The sequence below is a fragment of the Elephantulus edwardii genome, unplaced genomic scaffold (genome assembly GCF_000299155.1).
Source record: "Elephantulus edwardii isolate Elephantulus edwardi_28Jun2011 unplaced genomic scaffold, EleEdw1.0 scaffold00247, whole genome shotgun sequence".
Lineage (NCBI taxonomy): Eukaryota > Metazoa > Chordata > Mammalia > Macroscelidea > Macroscelididae > Elephantulus > Elephantulus edwardii.
The window spans coordinates 1,561,905-1,582,043 of record NW_006399997.1 but is presented as its reverse complement, the minus strand read 5'-3'; the positions used below and the strand labels follow the sequence as shown (position 1 = coordinate 1,582,043).

The 20,139-nt window shown below is 35.7% G+C and overlaps 1 protein-coding gene across 2 annotated transcripts in view; it reads right to left on the bottom strand.

Moving 5' to 3' along the window:
• Positions 1-20,139, bottom strand: part of SOS2 (son of sevenless homolog 2 (Drosophila)) — a 95,078-nt gene that overhangs the window by 29,927 nt on the left and 45,012 nt on the right. The window contains exons 8-14 of one of the 2 annotated variants that reach the window (XM_006899202.1): positions 17,542-17,640; positions 15,007-15,134; positions 13,887-14,542; positions 13,295-13,376; positions 7,758-7,880; positions 2,904-3,007; positions 1,565-1,787 (exon numbers count right to left, since the gene is read on the bottom strand). In XM_006899202.1, coding sequence (XP_006899264.1) covers positions 1,565-1,787; positions 2,904-3,007; positions 7,758-7,880; positions 13,295-13,376; positions 13,887-14,542; positions 15,007-15,134; positions 17,542-17,640 — 1,415 coding nt within the window. The remainder of the gene's footprint in view (positions 1-1,564; positions 1,788-2,903; positions 3,008-7,757; positions 7,881-13,294; positions 13,377-13,886; positions 14,543-15,006; positions 15,135-17,541; positions 17,641-20,139) is intronic. The other variant, XM_006899203.1, reaches the window with a different exon arrangement.

Here is a 20,139-nt window from a genome sequence, read left to right as displayed (position 1 = left end):
GGGGGGGGGGGGTTTCCACTCATATAACAGTCATTCTGTAAGGAAAAATTTTATTCATTACTACTGTTTTTATTATCTCAAGTAACAATTCTTTCACCTCTACCTATCACAAGAGAAACAAAAATCTTTTGAAATCCAAATTACTGAAAATATAACATGAAACTATTCAACAGATATTGATAATCTCTTTTATAAGTACTGATCCTGAACAGTACAGCCAAGGTAAACCAGTGGCTCATTTCTTCTTCTTTCCTTGCTGTATACTGTCACAGTGGCTCATTTCTAAAGAAGGGAAGGATTATCTGTAGTCTGTTCCTACAGTCTCCATTAGCATTAAGTAAATGGCTATCTGAGAATCAGCACTTGGGGTAAAGTAGGTAGAATGTTGGGGTGTTAACCAAAAGGTAGACAGAATGAACCCTCCAGCTGCTCCATGGAGAGATATAAGGCATTAAGATATGTGCTGCTGTTGTATATTAAGAAATCAGGAGGAGGGTCTCCATGAATTGTAAATAGTAACGGTTTAATACTGATCTCAAACTATCCTTTTCTATGTGTAATTTCTGTAACAATAGTTGCTAATTAGGATATTCTCTCAAGGGTACTAGTCTTTTAAAGGAGACTCCTGCTGGCAGAAAAGTTTGACGGATTGATGTTTTTGTAGTTATCTGCCATCAAGTCGGAATCAACTCATAATTGATCCCCAGTGGATTTTCAGATGTTGCATAGGAGAAGACTGTCCATTTTTCTGGTGGAACAGTTAATGGATTCAAACCACTCATCTTTGTATTATAGCACAACTCCTTATACTGGGTCACCTGAGCTCCCTGATGGAAGTAATGGGCTTATTTTTTGACAGGTGACTGTTACCTGTAAGGTCTGTAATATTACTTCACAGGAGCCTGGGTTGTAAATGAAAGAACAAAGTATGTTTCATTCATTGTACTAGTTAGATGCCAAGAGTGTGACATCCACAATGACTAGCTTGGGTAGACCAAATTAAATTAATCTGAGAAAATATAACAAGTAGTAGTGAAGTGACTGACTTGAAAGTCATCAATAATGCATTGTGCTAGTGTTCCTTGGCAGCTCTGGTGGCCAAAGGGCAAGAAGCTGTGCTACAATCCTGAAGGCACTCAGTTCGAGTCCATCAGCTGCTTCACAGGAAAAGGATAGGCAATCTCTTCCCATGGGATTTACTACCTCTGAACACCTGCTGGAGGGTCAGTTATAGGTTGATTCTGACTCAATGGTACACAATAACAACAACAATAGTGTTCCTTGCTAATCTTCTAGTGTTGTTGTTAGATGTCAGTACCTCTGAAAATCCTATGAACAATAGAGACCTCTTATAGTGAGGACATGAATAATGTGTTATAAAACTTTCCCCTTTTACAAACGAGACAAACTGCAGTTAGAAACTTTGGTATGGCATTTCCTTCAAGCCACAACATTAACTCATGTTTTATAAAGTACTCATGAATAATTTATAAAATGTTCTGAAAATATGTAGATATAAAATTAAGGTCCTTAAAAATAGAGCAAATTAACTTTAATTGTCTACCTGTACAGATCAGATTCCAAAAGTGTTAGCTGACGTGCAATTTCTATTGGATGAAGTGTCATAAGATCAAATGTTTCAAACTGTCCTGGTCTGCTGATATGCCATTCAATTGGTGGAGGTGGGCTTTCAAAGGTAATATTATGGCTTATTCCATTTGCCTGAGTTTGTTTCTTTCTCCTGATGATCTTAGCAATTGACTCTACCCATTTCTTCATAGCTTTCCCTGCAAAAAGAACAAATAGGTATACGGAAAGCCTCCTACTTAACAGAAGTAACTGCAAATCTTCATATGCTTTTTAATTTTTTATTATAGAATATTTTAAATATATGTAAAAGCAGAACACTATGATGACACTTGGCCAAGTGCTATCACCTAGCTTCAACTTGTGGGCACTTTGTTTCATCTAAGCCAATAGTTATAAGTTGTAATAGTTATAAGTTATTACTGAAGCTAGGTGATAGTGCTTGGCTATGTGTCATTATAAAGTTGTACTTTTAAGAACTATATAAGGTTCACTAACATTTTCAATTCAAATTTAATATCTGCATTTTTTACATTTGTATCACTACTCCTAAATTCTTATTATTTACTTGTTTCATTTTAGTAGGTTTATTTATAAAGGCTTCTTGGATTATTTTGTGTTCTTGTTAAAAATATAACTTAAAAATTAATTTATGAGTAATTTTAAGGAGCATATAATAAAAATGAATCTTATACATATCTAAGTTGAAATAAATGAAATATACTTTCTATTTTAAACAAAATTACTCTTAAGTAACAAGGAGGAAATGGAATAAGCTAAGTTTAGTTATGATAGTCTCAATCAATGTCTTGGATTATTGGATAAAACCAATGATTTTTCTTTTCATGATACACGATGACATACATATTTGTTTAAATGTTTATGGCACAGAGTTTCATTTCATGACTTATATTCTGAAACTCTGAGCAGGAAATAATTTCTAACTCCCACCTTTCAGGGTGAAAGATACTAGAAATAATAAAAAAAAATAGGTAAATTTAATACTTTTATTTAGTTAAAGGAATGGCAAACATTAGATGAGAACATATTTTTTAAAAATTATTCTAAAAAATTTGAAAATGCAAGGTTCTATAATTTCATATAGTTCTAAACATGTATCTGAGCTCTACAAAAATCATCCCAAATTTGTTTCAGCTTTTTAAAAATAAAAGATAGCTTAGCTTCCTTTTTAAAAATATTTTTATTGGTTTCCATATAATAATTGCTTAGACTCTTGATTAAAAGTCATGGAAATTAAGAAGCAAACCCATGTGATGTGCAACATAAGATTCAATGGAGACCTTTAAATAACATACCTCTCACACTTGAAATGAAAAATTCTAGTCTTTCAAGCAACTCCAAATCTCTTTCAAAGTCATAAAAATGGTGTTCAACCCAATGTCGAAACACATTTAAGACCCTGATAAAATGAAAAGAAACATTTTATTAAAACCTAAGTATGCAATTAACACTACTTTTACTTCTCTACTGTTACAGACATATGACATTCAAAGAGTCACTAATTTTTTATCTAAAACTTGTTTTCTATACAGCATTAAAGTAATTGTCCTCTATAAAACATTAATTTAAGAAATTAAACTCTTCAGTTGTTAAGTCAAAGGGGAAAAAAAGGGTATGTTCTGAGATCCAAATTGTGACATATTTTTCATATAAATATAAAGCTAACTAATATTTAGTGCATTTGTTTATAAATTCTAATGGTACTATACCCATACCGTCCTATTTAACTTCAGAAAGATAGTATTATTTTAGAAGACCTATTTTGCTTTTTGGTACCACAAAAATGATCAAGAACTTTGTAAGGAGAGATTTAATCAAGAGACTTAATTACATAAACAAAAGACCTTGATAACACAGTGCCTAAAGCATTTCATCAAGCAACTAAAAGTCTGCATGGGTAGCTCACTAATCACAACGCAGGGAAGATGAGGTTGCCTGCTTCCCTAAAGCAGGATTTAGGGGCAATTCTGCTCTATCCACAAGGCCACTATGTGTTGGTATGAACTTGGCAGTAGACTTGGTTTGGTTTGCTATTCAAATATAACAGTCTACTTTCCATCACAAAAGAGTAATGTCTATTAGTTATGCCAGTAAGTTTTTCTTCTTTTCACTACTTTAACAATGATATCATTATCTGTTTTTCTCCCTTGACAAGCAATAGGCTTTTCTCTTAGCCAAGGAAAATGACTTTTTCAATTAATGTGAACTGAGTTTTATAGTCATTCATATACATTGTGTTTCATTACAAGTGCTTTCAAGTTTAAGTCATTGTGTGTTTAGTTCTGTGACTGAGAGAACATGTCCAGAGGACACACACACACACACAACAACAACAACAACAACAACAACAAATGAGGACACACAAAAAAGAGGTTCCAGTTTTATTGTCCTTTTTTTAGGTTTCAGTTTTAAACTCAGATTAAAGTAATCACTGTGTAGTTAGTTCTAACTGATGGTGGCCCTCGATCAAGTTTCTCTAGTCATGGCAGGAGGAAACTGTTCATTTTTCTCCTGCAAAGTTGCAGGTGCATACTAACCAGCAGCGCTGTATGGTTCTTAGGTTACAAGTGCAATTTCTTACACACTATGCCACCCAAGCTCTATTAGATTAATGAATATAGTTTTGCTTCCATATTCTCTTCTTTCTACTTTCCCCAGTATCCAAGGTAATTTAAAAATTATTATAGTAAAAAGAAAAAAATATCATGAATTAGACTTTATAAAAATTAAAAGCTGCTTAACAAAGATAGTTAAGAAAACTAGGGAGCCTTAGTGGCCTAGTGGCAAGAAGCTGCACTGCAAGCCCAGAAGTACGTGGTTTGAATCCACCAGACATTCTGCTGGAGAAGGAGGGGCAATCTCCTCCTGTACCAGTCAGATCCTATTTGACGGTACACACAAAAAATAATAAAAATTTTTAAAAAAGATATTACTAAGAAAATTACTAGGCAAGCCACTGATTAATGAGAAATAATCATATATTACAATCTGAAAAAAGACGGGAATCCAGGATACATAACAGACGCCTACAATAATAAAAAGACAACTCAATAAAAATGGGCAGAAGTTAATTGTTTTCATAAAAAAGGATAAGTGGACAGTAAATAAAAATAACAACTTATTAACATCATACACGAACAGGGAAACAGAGACCACTATACAGATCTGTTGACCATAGGGTCACTATGAGTCGTACCTGACTAGAGAGTACCTAACAACAGCAACATATAATCTGATGGCCTAGTGGTAAGAAGATGTACTGCAATCCCAAAGGCAAGTGGTTTAAACCCACCAGCTGCTCCAAAGGAAAAGAATGGGCAACCTCTTTCCGAGTGATTTACTGTCTCTGAAAACCTGAAGGGTCAGCTATGGATTGATTCTGACTCTACAGTACACAACAACATACAGTCCACTACTTCTGGTGGCTCAGTCTGTAGAGAGTTGTGCTGCTGAACCAAAGACTGTGCCTTTTTGGAGGTTTGAAACCACCAGCGGCTCCACGGAAGAAAGATGGACAACTTCTCCCAGCCTCAGAAACTCAATGGAGGGTCAGCTATGAGTCTGTTCTGACTCTGTGGCAACAAGTTATATCCATCAGTATGGCTGGGCAATAAAGGCCAACATCATTAAACGCTGATAAGGATGTGAAAGCTGCTGGAACATTGTCAGAAGGAATGTAATACAGCACTATCACTCTGAGGAAAGGTTTTGTAGCTTCTTCTAAAACTAACTATACAACTAATTGCTTTATGATCCAGCTATTTCACACATTGAGTTATTTACTCAAAATAAAGAAAAATGTATTATTTTAAAAGACTTTTAAAGAATGTTCATAATAGCATTATAAATAATAGTAAAAAATTGGACATTGTCTATGGCAAAATAGACAAACTGTGGTATATTCATATACTAGAACATGCAAATACTAAGCAACAACAATCTAACAACCAACTGAGCAACATGAAGTAATCTCAAAAGCATGCTGGGTATGAGAAATCAGACACAAGAAAGTATATAATATTTACATGAAATTACAAAACTGGCAAAAAATCATAGATGGGGGAAAAAAGAGACCACTTCTGTCCAGCGAGAACAAAAAGAGAGTAAAGGGAATGAAGGGATTTCCCGGAGATAAGGGGAAAATTCTGAAGGTTTAAAAATATTTTCTTTATAGAGATGTATAACTTGTTAAAATGCAACCAAAGAAGACCTAAGGTTTCACTATATGTAAGTTTTACAATCAAAAACGCAAAATACTGAACTACTGAGATATAAGATGAAGTAAACTTTAAAATGCATCACAAATGAGATGACTAATGAATCAACAGAAAAATAGATAAATTATTAGATTATGTGATAAAATAAATGTGGTAAAATATTAGTAGAATCTATATGTCTTTAGGAAAGTACACTCAAATTCTCTTTTGCTGTATTTTAAAATTGAAAAATATAGACAGTTACTATCATGTATATTTGTTAAAATTTCTTCAAATGCTTACAGATCAGGTTTACCAGTTTAGTTTGGATTTAAAAGACATTTTCAATTCAACTTATCTCATACTCAGTCTCATATTTTACTTGTAATACAGTATCTTTCTCGCTCCCATAGGAATTTCCTATTTCTTCTGCATAACATTTCTCATTTCTGCCTTCTTACTTTGGCTGCTACTATTTCAAATGAATGTTTTTTTCCTGCCTATCTAAAGCCTATGAATCCACTAGGGCAATCTCTAGTTTCACCTCTTGTGGGTGTTTCCTAAATATTCTAGCCTTATCTCAGCTATTTCTGAAACTGCATAAGGTTGTATTTCTCTTCAGCCCCTAATTTGACTCTTAAACCAAACTTGCATGTATCCTCTCCCCGCCCCCCAAATAAAAATGCAATTACGTCAAAGCTAGCATTCTGTGCTAATTGTATAGTCACCACAGGACTGAGAACACAGAAAATATTTAGAAATAGATACCTGAAGAACACATGTGACTCAGAATCTGAGTATACTTTGATGTCCAGATAAAAGTTTCATAAATGCATGCCTCATGCCAAAAAAGGCTTTATTTATCTGAGTGTGGATAGTACAAATATAGTAATAGTAGAGATTAGCAAAAAATTAATAATGAAAACAATTTTTGTTGCCAATCATAGGATAATTTCATGCTTTTATATTACGAATATATGTTATTAGTTTTGGCTGAGACATAGCAGCTGGGATCGCTGCCATTTTTCTAAAGCTACATTTGTGGCAATTATCCTTGAAAGAAAGAAAGTAACACACTCAGTTCTGAAAGTGCAATTTATTGGTTAGCAGTAAACAAGGCGGTCACTTTAACATTTGAAGAAGGGGGGAAAGTGTTTAGATCTTGGACAATAAGATAAAACTCTTCCCATGAAAAGGACAGCTGATCCTTTGGTTCTCCCACAGACCAAAGTGCAACAAAAGGTGCTTCCAATTTTCAACACTTAAAAAATATATATCCTTGAACACATTGCCACAGAGGCAGAAATAACTCATAGGTAACCCTCCAGTGGGTTTTCTGAGGCTGTAAATTGCACAAGAGGAGACTGCTCAACTTCCTCCCAAGGAGCAGCTACTGAATTTGAACCACCTGCCTTTGGGTTGGCAGCATAAGCCCTTACCACTTTAAATTATAAGGCTGGTGTTCAGTTTAGATTATTTCACCTCAAATGAGTTGATCTCACTAAATTTCAATGTCCTCATCTACAAAGTATAATAATTATATTGTAAAAATGCACAATAGAGCACTTAGTGAAATGTTTGGCAAATGAGGACCTAAGAACTGCTATTATAATTGGCAGCTGCTACATAGAAACTAGAAGTTTTATAGATAATATAAACTATGAAAAGAAAATAAACAAAAAAATAATTATGATATTATAATAGGATAGGAGAACAAAAGAGAGATTATATTTACAATGGCAAGGAAGTACCCTGATCTATAAGCATCATATATTGTACAGCAAATGACAGCGTATTTTAATAACAATTTCTTCACAGAAATTTGGAAGCTTCACTTAATTGCTATTACTTGCATAACTCTAAAACTGTCACTGAATTCAGGGGTAAGAACTTGGTTCTAACTATAAACTGAAGACTGAATTACATTTAAGAAATACAGTATGGAAGCCATACCTAAGTTGTACTGGTTGGACATATTCCTTGCGAAACCTTTTAAGGTCTGCACTGATTGGCTGCTCGCCTTTTTCTATTGCCAATTTGTCTGCTTCAGTAGGTTCTGGCTCTGGAATTTCAAATCTAGAAAGAAAGGCAAAATGATAAGACATTTTCTTATACAGAGAAACATAGAGTTTTAAATCCAGAAGAAAAAAAAGATACTTTCACCAAGTAACTTTTCTTTTCTACATGCAAAGTGAAATTATAATTAAGCTTCCCTTACTGTATGGTGGCCTAATGCATAGGGGGGTGTATTTCAAGTTCACAAGAAACTCAGAATGAGAAATATGAGCAATTTCCTCTCCCATGGTTTAAAGCCTTAAAAATCCAAAAGAGTGTCAGCTAAGTCGATTTTGACTCTACGGCAGAAAGTTTGAGTTTAATATGTAACATACTACAGAAAAAATATGCTTTAACTATACAATACTAAAAATTTATATTCTTGCTTTTATATTTTAAAAAAAGTTTTGCACATAACTGTAACAAAGAAAAGATCAAGCGAAAAGACCCTGGGGAGGGTTGGGGGTGCAGAGGGTGAGTAAAACCTCTTTAAAGAACACGATAGCATGAAAAACAAAACAAACTCAAAGCTGACACTTAAGGCAGTTTTTGGAAGTTCTAAATCTAATGGCAGGAAACTTCCTATTTTTCTTCTGCATAGCGATTAGTGGATTTGAACTGGCTTTAGGTTATCAAGGCAATTCTCTAAAAACTATTCCACCCAAGCTCCCTTGCTTGATAGCACAATAGAAGTTGGTGGCGGTGTTACCTGCTGTCCTGTGGAGTCGCTTGTGACACATAGTGACCCTATGTACAACAGCCCTAAACCCTGCTCTAGCTTGTGCTAATTGCACTGCCTCTGACACACCCATCCCAATTACCCCAGTTACTAAATCAGTCTACCTCATAGAGGGTCTTCCCCTCTTGCTCCATCCCTCCACCCTCCCAAGCATGATGTCCCTCTCCAAGGACCTGTCCCTCCTTACAACATGTCCAAAGTATGTCAGATGAAGCCCCCGAATCCGTGCCTCCAGGAGTAGCCTGGTTTAACCCTCTCCGGGATGAATCTGTTTGTTTTCCTAGCAGTCCATGGTACCCTCAATACTCTTCTCCAGCACCATAGCTCAAAGGCATCAATCCTCCTTCTATCCTCCAACTCTCTGATGCATAACAAGTGATAGCAAAGATCATGGCTTGTATGAGACACACCCTAGTTTCCAGAGACACCATTGCTCTTCAGTACTTTGGAGAGGTCCCTAACAGCAGACTTTCCCATCGCAATATGCCTTTTAATTTCCTGGCTACTGGTACCAAGAGTGTTGACTGTGGAGCCAAGCAGACTAAAACTGTGAACAATCTCAATCTCTTCACCATCCATCCTGGTGCTGCCAATTGGTCCAGTGGTGAGAATCTTTGTCTTCTTGACATTGAGCCTCAATCCATATTGGAGGCTGCAGTCCTTGATCCTCTGCAGCAAGCGTTTCAGATCCTCCTCAGTTCCAGCAAGCAGGGTTGTGTCATCTGCGAAACACACACTGTTGACCACAATCTTCCCACATTTCTCCTCAAGGAGCCCTGCCTCCCAGATAATCAGATCTGCATACAGGCTGAAAAGGTATGGAGATAAGATACATCCCTGGTGTACACCTTTTCCACTTTTGAACCATATGGTGTTTCCCTGCTCTGGTCTGATGACTGCTTCTTTGTCCAAGTATAGGTTTTGCATTAGCACGATCAAGTGTTCTGGGATTCCCATTCTTCTCAGAGTCAGCCACAGTTTGTTATGATCCACTCAAACGCGTTTGCATAATCAATGAAACACAGATAGACATTCTTCTGGTATTCCCTGCTTTCAGCTAAGATCCATCTAACATTAGCTACAATATCCCTAGGGCCACAACCCTTCTAAACCCAGCCAGGACTTCTCTGGCAGTTCTCTGCTGATGTGCTGTTCCAGTCGTTTTTGGATAATCTTCAGTAGAATCTTGCCTCCATGTGAAATCAATTATATTGTTCTATAGTTTCCACACTCTGTTGAGTCACCCTTCTTTGGAATGGGAACAAATATAGATCTCTTCCAGTCAGTTGGCCAAGTGGTTGTTCTCCCAATTTCTTGGCACAACTTGGTGAGCACATCCAGGGCTTATTTAATAATCTGTTCTTAGCATTTATACTACTAAAGTGAAAGTAGACTATGTTTCCTTAAATGTAAGAGAAAGCACAAATTTAATTCTGCATGCTATTGAAAGAGGACATTATGCTGAGTGAAATATCTCGGTCACAAAAGGACAAATACTGCAGAGTGCCACTGTTGCAGAATGGGACTGACATGAGGGTTGGGGTGAGACTGAGAAAAATTGGATAAATGACATATACTGCATTGAAACAGATGAGGGAGAGAACAAAAAGCGATATATGATTGGTTATTATGGTTATGACAAGAGTCCAGAATGAAGGTTGCATAGTGGAGTGTACTAGGGAGTGAGGGGTGGGGGGTGGAGCAGATTGTATATCAATGAAGGAATTTTTTTCTTTTACTTTTCAAAGAGAAGAGTGAACTGGGCAGGAGGGAGGGTGTGCAGGGAGAAAAATGCAACAATGAATGAATGAATGGACAGAAATCCAAAATCTCTGTAAATGATCATTAAAATTAATAAAATAAAATTTTTTAAAAAGTTAAAAAGAAAGAATAGATCTAAGAAGGTATAATGTCAAAGTTAAAAAGAAAAAAATTTGCTCAGTCATTGGAAATGTAATTACAATAAACAAGTGTCCTGTCCTTGGTTTGAACATGGGAACAATTACACAGACCTTCATAGCACATTATACTGATGCAGTGTGTTTTAGCTTTTCAGAATAGCAAATGAAATGATAAAATTTTGGCTACACATTTTAAAATGTGAAATAAAAGTCATTTTAGAGTTCAAATACTATACATTAAAATAACATTTAAAGATTGTGATGTTAAAATTTTATCCGAAACATAGTTTTGAAAATTAATCCTTATAAAAGTACTGCTAACTAAAATAAGCGAATAATTATATGGGAGCTCTGATGGAAGGAGTTGTGTTGCCAATTCAAAGGTAGTGGCTCAACTGCTTCATGGGAGAAAGATGGGAAATCTCCTCCCATGTGATTTACAGCTTCTGAAAACCCACTAGGATCAGCTATGAGTTGATTTTCACTTGACAGACCACCACCACCACAACTATGATAAGATGTATAATGGTTATATTTCTATTATCATCTTTCATCTTTTAATGATACATATGGGAACATTTCTATTCTTTTTTTTTTTTTTTGGAACATTTCTAGATGAAGTGATAAACCGCCTGGGATTTACTTCAACATAACCCTAGGATTATTGTTAAAGTGGGTAGGGAAAGACATGTTATAAAGTCCATGCATTGATCACTATGCAAATTAGATGTTAAATAAATGGGGTTTATTATTATTCTCTCTTTTATGTTTTATATTTTTCAACAATAAAAAGTTTTTAAAGTGAAAAACAGAAGTCTCTTTTAAGGAAGCACTTTTTTATTACATAGATCCAATTCACTAGTATGGCGCTTTCTCAAAAAGTTGCAAATAGAGATACCATTTGACCCAGCAATTCCACTACTGGGAATATACCCTGAAGAGACCATAGCTGACATCCAAGCAGATATATGCACTCCCATGTTTATTGCAGCTTTGTTCACAATAGCAAGGAGTTGGAAACAACCTAAGTGCCCATCAACAAACGAATGGCTAGAGAAGCTGTGGTATATTTGCACAATGGAATACTATGCTGCATTAAAAAACAAGGAACTCATGCAATATTATTCGAAATGGTTGACTCTGGAGAACATTATGCTGAGTGAAATATCCCAGTCACAAAAGGACAAATATGGCATGATGCCACTGTTGTAGAATGGGACTAACCTTGGGGTTGGGGAGAGACTGAGTTAAGATGTGTTCAATAATGTACACTGCACTGAAACAGAGGAGGAAGAAAACTGCTTAAAAGAGATATGTGACTAGGTATTTCTGTCATCACAGGAGTCTAGAGCGATGGCTACATGGTGGAGGGGACCTGGGGGAGGGTTTGTAAAACAATGAAAGAATCTTTTCTTTTACTTTTCCATAATTTTTGACTCATGTACTTATAACTTGCTAGTTAAATTTGTGTCTTCTATGTTGCAACACCCCCATGATACATCTTCAAGGATATGAACATGTACAGCTAAGCACAACTAATAACAGTGCATCTAAATTCCAAAATCAATCTCCATAATAGTCTATGTGTTTCTTACTGCCAAAGGGGCCCTTTAGAGTAGTGAGAGAAGATCTTCACCCTGAAACCCACAGCGTCCCTTTTCAGCAGGAAGTAGCTAAGAGAATACGCCATCCCCTTTTCCTTATGAATCAGGGTGAAGTCTCTCTCAGGGAGGAGTGATAGGGAATGGCAAAGGACACACTGACAAAGGAGATTAATCAGAACTGGCTTTGACAAACACTGTGACAATTGGACAATTAAAACAAACATGGGGGGGGGGGGGAACGAACTGGGGAGGAGGGTAGAGAGAATGGTGCAGCAATGAAGGAATGAAAACCCAAAATCCCTGTAAATGTTCATTAAAACTAATAAAATTTAATAAAAAAATACAGAATTCTCCCTCTAAAGTCAGATGTGTTGATTATTTCTTAAAAGAAGACTAAAATCTGAATCAAACTCACTTCCTTCAAGTTGGTTCCAACTCACAGCCACTCTCTATCAGGTTTCTGAGGCTGTAAACCTTTAATGAAAGGAGTGGCCCATCTTTCTCCTGAATTGGTGTATTTAAACTTCCTGGACATGTTTGACCTTTTGGTTAGCAGAGCAACAGATTCCTTAATTTTGGAATAGACCTCTACAGACCTCTATTATAAACATGGATTTCAATGAGCACTCCTCTTGAAGAGAACAGTGATACTATTAATATAATGTCAAATATATATTATCAAGAACTACTTAAGTACAGGCACACTTAAATACTGTAACTTCACTTTCTGACCACTACATAAAGTTACATAGCTTTTGGTTTCCCAGCAGATATAACAGTTAAGAAGCCCTGGTGGCACTGTGATTAAGGCATTAAGCTGCTAACTGGTAAGTTGGCAGTGTGAACGTACCAGTTGCTATGAGAAAAACATGTCACTTTGCTTTGGTAACGATTCTAGAAACTCTACGGGCCTACAGAATCCCTCTCAATGAGAACTGACTTGTGGTAGTGTTTGAAATATTGTGTGAATTAAAAAGGATATGGAAGCACAAAGTCAGAATAAACTGTTGGAGAAATGGCATCAGTAGTAGACTTGCTCTACAAAGCGTTGCTGTAATATTTATAAAAAGCATACCATTATCTATGAAGTGCAATAAAGCCATGCATAATAAAGCCTAGGTGCATTGCAAACTACAAAGCAACAGTAAACTCACAAAATGTTAAAGTAAATGAAATGCATATTTTTCTTACCGTTCAATCAGTAAGCTAAGCAATTCCTGTGGTTTACAAAATGAACGATAAGTAGTAAGAAAAGTACGAACAAAATTGGGATCTGAAAATGAAGAGCATAAAACAATGTTGCATGTTTAATTTTCTCAATTTAATTAACTCAACCATCTTTTGGTTGCTTTCCTTCATTTATATTTTTACTCTGGTTCTTCCCACCAAATTTAAACTTACTAATATTCCATTTTTACAAATACTAATTGAGTAACTAAAGAAGCTGAAACTTTACATTTCACAGACATTTAACTATTATTTCTTTTATGTTTTAAAGAGAGCTCTGGTGGCTTTGTCAGGTACAAAAGCTACATCTCTCTCTGGCAGTTCAAATCCACCAGCAGCTACTCAGGAGAAAGATATGCAATCTCCTCTAGTGCTATTTTGAGCTTTGGAGACAGGACAGCAATGACTTTTGACTTTTTATATTTTAAAGTCAATCTTGTCTTTTCTTTGGTTTCCCTCCCACCTCCTGCCCCTGCCACTCTAGATATCAAATATTATTTTCAAAGCCTTTAAGGTCCTTGATCCTAGAGCGAGTATTTGTAATGGCTTCACATACCTGCATACATATGATATGTTAGCCTTTCAATTAATTTCACCACAGTTCCCCCTTTAATAATGGGGATTCCACTTCTGCTCTGCAAGTTGTCTTCAAAAACAATATTTTCCTCAGAGTCTTTTACCACAAAACGATATACTTCTGGACTGGGTAATCTCAGTGGTTGCTCATTTTCTTCTTTCAATAAAACAGAATCTAGCATTCGATCTAGAGTACTACGATACTGAAGAGAAATAAGAGCAGCCATCCAGTTATTTTTCTCTTCAGCAGACTTAGCAGCAAATATTATGCTATTTTCATCTTTGGATATTAATTCAAAAGCATGTTTCCATTCGTAAGTATCTTCTTTATCACAGATTTGTATCTTCCTTATGACAAATTTTTCTTTTAATCTGTATTCTGCATTACTGTACCCTGGAAGCCTGGTCTGGCTATGATTAGGTTTGCAGCTGATCATTAAGCCATCAAAGAGAAAAATATGACGTTCATGTTTAGCACCAATTCTTGTCAATGGACCTTCCATAATGAATTCATTACAGCACTGTCCAATATCTTTGCCTTCCCATCCATCTATGTTTTTCTGAATTTCATTCATTTTTTTGATAGCCAAGTGTTTGCTTCTTAATTGACGATTATAAAATGGGCAAATAGGATCCCTAAAAAAACATACCAAGATAAATTTAGCTTACTCAATGACTAGACAATCCTAATTGTTTTAACTGGCAAAAACAGTAAACTAGCTACCACTAGATTTTAGAGACAGCAGCTACTTTATTCTATTAATTGTGCTACTAAATGACTTTGGAAAACTCCCTTTACAGACCGCAATTATATCATTGTGAAGGAAAAGTACCACAGACTCTGTATTTCGTTCCTAATGCCTTAAGAACTAAAACTACAATCTCAAATTTCCTACCTAGACTATGGAAAAATATTATCTACTACACATTCTTAAAGCTTATAGATTATAATTTACTAGGCAATGCTAATTTTAAAAGATCTGAGGAAAAACATGAAACCAAAGTATAATTTTTGAAAATGTAATTATCATTATAAACACATTTGTTAAGAAAACAAATATATATGCAGAATATTCATATTTTCAATAGTTTGGCATTACCCAGGTCGACGTCTGGGTGAATACTGCTTGTAAATTCGGTCCAAGCTACCTTGGAGGTTCATGAGAGCAGTAATAGCTTGATTCAAACATTCTCCATCTTCTTGCTCTTCACTACATGCTTTCAATTGCTAAGAAAATTAAGAAAGAAAAATCACCCTGCATTATTTGAGTCTTCTCCAACTTTCACAAAATTTAAAGCAGCAGGGGGAAAAAAATTACAAACTTTAATTCAAAATTTACTTTATTAGAGGTAATTACATATAATATAAATTCCCTAATTTATACTATTACCTAGTAATGAACTATATCTGTATTTCTTCTGACTCCACAAACCAACTATCTATATGTATAAATAAATATATCATTGCTGACAAGTTGGAACCAACTCATAGCTGACCCTCTACTGGTTTTCAAGGCTGTAAATTACACATGAGGAGACCATCTATCTTTCTCTTGCAGAGCTGCTTGTGAATTTGAACCAAGAGAGAGTGCAGCTTTTGTATTAGCAGAAAAATTCCCTAAGGAGTAGACCATCAGAACATAATACTGGTATCAAGTATTATTGATACAATAGCAATCAGAAGGGGGGGCGATGGGGAAGGCAACTGTCAAAACTGTTCTGAACATTTTCCAGATAAGTAAAAATAGATTAAAAGTACTTTTCTTGATAAGTAGAAACATAATATTTAATGCAACTAAAAGTTAATAATTTATCCCTTTGAACCTGGACTGGACTTCATCTCCATGGCTTATCTTTCAACCAAACAACAGACAGGTCTATAAGGTGAACAATGACCCCAGGGAAGCACTCCTTAAAATAACCAAGCATATAAGGTCAACAGAGCAGCATCTACCCAAGGATAAAACCCTAAATCCACAAGACGGTACAGAAAAGAATGATCAATGGATATCAGAATAACAGAGAGAAGTAAGGAGAGTGTGATTACACTCAGGGTATGTTATAAAACAAAATGTGTATGAATGAAAAACCAATTTGCTTTGTAAACTTACATCAAGTTACAATTAAATAATTAAGTTATTAGTTTCTTGCAGGGATGGGTCCTGTCTCCATACCTTTTCAACCTGTATGCAGAACAGATTATCAGGGAGGCTGGGCTCCTTGAGGAGAAATGTGGGAAGATTGTGGTCAACAATCTGCATTATGCAGATGACACTACTCTGCTTGCTGAAACTGAGGAGGACCTGAAGCACTTGCTGCAGAGGGTCAAGGACTGCAGCCTCCAATACGGATTGAAGCTCAATGTCAAGAAGACAGTTTCTGACCACTGGACCAACTGGCAGCATCAGGATGGATGGTGAAGAGATTGAGATTGTTCACAGCTTTAGTCTGCTTGGCTCCACAGTCAACACTCTTGGTACCAGTAGCCAGGAAATTAAAAGGCATATTGCGATGGGAAAGTCTGCTGCTAGGGACCTCTCCAAATTACTTAAGAGTAATGGTGTCTCTCTGGAAACTAAGGTGTGTCTGATACAGGCCATGGTCTTTGCTATCACTTGTTATGCATCAGGGAGTTGGAGGACAGAAGGAGAATTGACGCCTTTGAGCTATGGTGCTGGAGAAGAGTATTGAGGGTATCATAGACTGCTAGGAAAACAAACAGATTCATCCTGGAGAGGGTTAAACCAGGTGGCTCCTTAGAGGCAAGGATTCGGGGACTTCGTCTGACATACTTTGGACATGTTGTAAGGTGAGACCGGTCCTTGGAGAGGGACATCATGCTTGGTAGGGTAGAGGGACAGGGCAGGAGGGGAAGGCCCTCTATGAGGTGGATTGATTCAGTTACTGGGGTAACCGGGATGGGTGTTTCAGAGACAGTGAGATTGGCACAGGACAGAGTTTAGGGCTGTTGTACACAGGGTCACTATGAGTCGCAAGCGACTTGATGGCACATAACAACAACATATGAATTAGTTAAAACATTGTTATTTTATGTGTCTCCATGAAAAACAATAAACTCTTAAGGTATTTTGAGATTCTACACTATTAAACAACAAGGGTGAAGGGTTAGTGAAGGAGAGTAAGACCCTTGACCAGGTGGACTGACATGGTGACTGCTGCAACGGGCTCTTGTGCGTCAGGAAGTGTGAGGATGACACATGAAATTCGGGGCGGTGGGGGGAAGAAGAACGAACTGGGGAGGAGGGTAGAGAAAACAGTGCAACGATGAATCAGTGAAAACCCAAAATCTCTGTAAATGTTGATTAAAACTGTTAAAATTTAATAATAATTAAAAATAAAAGAACGAACAGGGTTCAGATGATTTGTTCATAGGGTTGCTATGAGTCGTACTTGACTCGATGGCACCTAACAACAACAATCTTATGCAAAAGATGTGACAATAAGAAATAACAGTTGTGTTTTTACACCAACATGTCTGGAAAAAAGCTAGATATTTTTCAAGATACTTTACTTTTATGAATAAAAAGTATTAAAAAAGAATATGATCAAGTCAAAAGCTATTTTTCAGGCTTCTTAAATTTTAAATATTTTTGGTACACTAAGTTTCACCTTACCTTTAATAAATCAAAATAGTGCCAACAATGGTACACTGGCACCAGCATGAGGCGTGGCAGGACATAACGGACTGCTTCATTAAACCCATGGGCAACAGACTGCAAAATGAAAGGACAGTGCAGTTGGTATTACTGAACTAACAGTTGAAATGAAATAATGCAGTTGACATCAAAGATATATGATAGCTGTACTTAACAAAAATGACTCTGAAAAGTAAAAAATACAGATTTACCAAAACTATATTTGGAATTATATTCTATGTTGAAATTGAAGCCTGTAAGTAAGGTTTCCCCCTTCTTCTTATTCTGTAAGTTCTCAGCTACATAAATATACATTGTCTCCTCATTTATTGACAATATCCTTATCCAACATTTGGCTTTTACAGGAGAGAAAACGATTTTTTAGTATTAATGACATACATCTTGTAGTAATACCAAAGTACAGCAGTAACGCTGACTGTGATGGTTAAGGTTGTGCACCTACACATTATGCAGTCATCCTCCATTTTCACCTAATACCAATTTTTGTCTATCCTAATTTTTCCACAAGATCTGATCTCTGGAGTCCAACAATGCTGCTAAGTGAGGAGACTTGCACTACCAAAATAAACAGCTAAATCAAACAATTTATGCCAGAAAATCAGACAAACATGTTTATGGCACAGACTTAAAGACTGGAAGACTCTGCAACTGCTTCTAACAGCTGTTATAACAGCTGTTATATTTAATAAGTATTATATTATCTTTAAATAACAAGTATTAATTTTATATTCAACTATTATAGTTAACAAGTATTACTGCTCCTGTATTTCCACAGTACAGTGAATGAAATACTTTTTAAAAAGTTGATATTCAACACTGTCACCATCTCACTTATAAATTTTTCTTCTTCCTTCAAAATAATATTTTTAAAAAGCATTTTTTTGTGCTTTAGGTTAAATTTCATAAAGAAAATTGGATCACCATTAAACAATTTTTGTACAAACTGTTCCATGACATTGGTTACAATTTTCACACTGTGTTAGTGTCTTCACTATGTCTATCTTGTTTATTTTGCTAGCATCGATCTAATGTTTCCTCCTCTTCTTGCCTTTTCAATTTTGCTTTTAGATTAATGTTGACCATTTAGTATCACATAGTTTATTGTTTAAGGGAACACATTCCTCAAGGTGATATAATTTTTTTTAAGGGGATAGATTTTTTTTTAAGCACATCTATTATTTGGCTAAAAGGAGACACCAGATAGCAGATTCCATTAGTTCTAAGAGTATTTTAGTGAAGGGTTCTTCTAGATTCTCTCACTGCAAGTAAACCTCATTTTTTTAACTTTTTTTTTTTTTTTTTTTAGGGATTTGAATTTTGTTCTGTATTTTTCTCCCACTCTATCAAAGACGTTCTAATAAGTCCCAGGACAGAACTGTTACGAGTAGTAACTGGGCACCATCTTGTTCTCTGGTCTCAAGTCATAGGACATCAGGGTTCATGTGGGTCATTAGTCCTGTGGACTTATTTCCTGAGTCTTGCATTTCTTTTGCCCCAGATGGAAGGGATCCATAATTGTATCTTAGATGGTGACTCAAAAGCTTTTAAGATCTCAGTTGCTACTCACCAAACGAGGAAGCAGAGCATTATCTCTTTTAGTTATGCTAATTGACTGTACTACCCTACAGGACTGTGGTTTCTAGCCTTTAACTCAGTAAGCTATTCCTGCAAGGTGTCTGGATATGTTCCAGATGTTAATTTCTCCCTTCTAATTTTTAGATCCCTCTATGAGGTGGATTGATTCAATGACTGGGATAATTGGGATGGGAGTGTCAGAGACAGTGCGATTGGCACAGGACAGAGCAGAGTTTAGGGCTGTTGTACATAGGGTCGCTATGAGTCGCAGGCGACTCGACAGCACATAACAACAACAAACAACAAAGGTTAATCAAATAGACATGATATGTCATGACATTTTTGGCTTATTGGGGGTTTTTACTACCATCAACTCATCCATTTCTTTTGAAAACTCTTTTTACTTTGCATGCAATGAACTCTCCTTGAGAAGTATAAGAATTCCTCTAATAAACACCTGACTAACATTTACATGTACACATGGTAAATATCACACTTAGTGCTATAATATAGTCCCTGCTTAAATATTATAATAATTTTAAGAAATTATTATTATTATTATTATTTTTACAAATAAGGTAAGACAGTCCTAGAGATTATATTTTAAGGTAATACAAATATTAATTGGCCTAAAGTTAGCAGTTTTAACTCTACAGCGTATATTCTTAAAGCATGCCATGTACTGACTAAAGAAGCACAGTTTTTTTAATGAATCATTACTCTTTAACTTAAATGTAATGACTATTCATAGATTCAAATTCCATAGCAAGAATTCTTACCAAAATTGGAATGAAGAAAAAAATTTGTTGTGAATGCTTTTAATGAATATGCAAAAGTCTTATAGGTAGAATGTCCATATAACTAACTTTTCTTTTTGGTTCATATGAACATATATAATCTTAAACACAAAAGACAGTCATCTTTATATCAACTAAATTTAAGAATTAGGCATCATTTTCATTTGATGTTGACAAGTTTTTC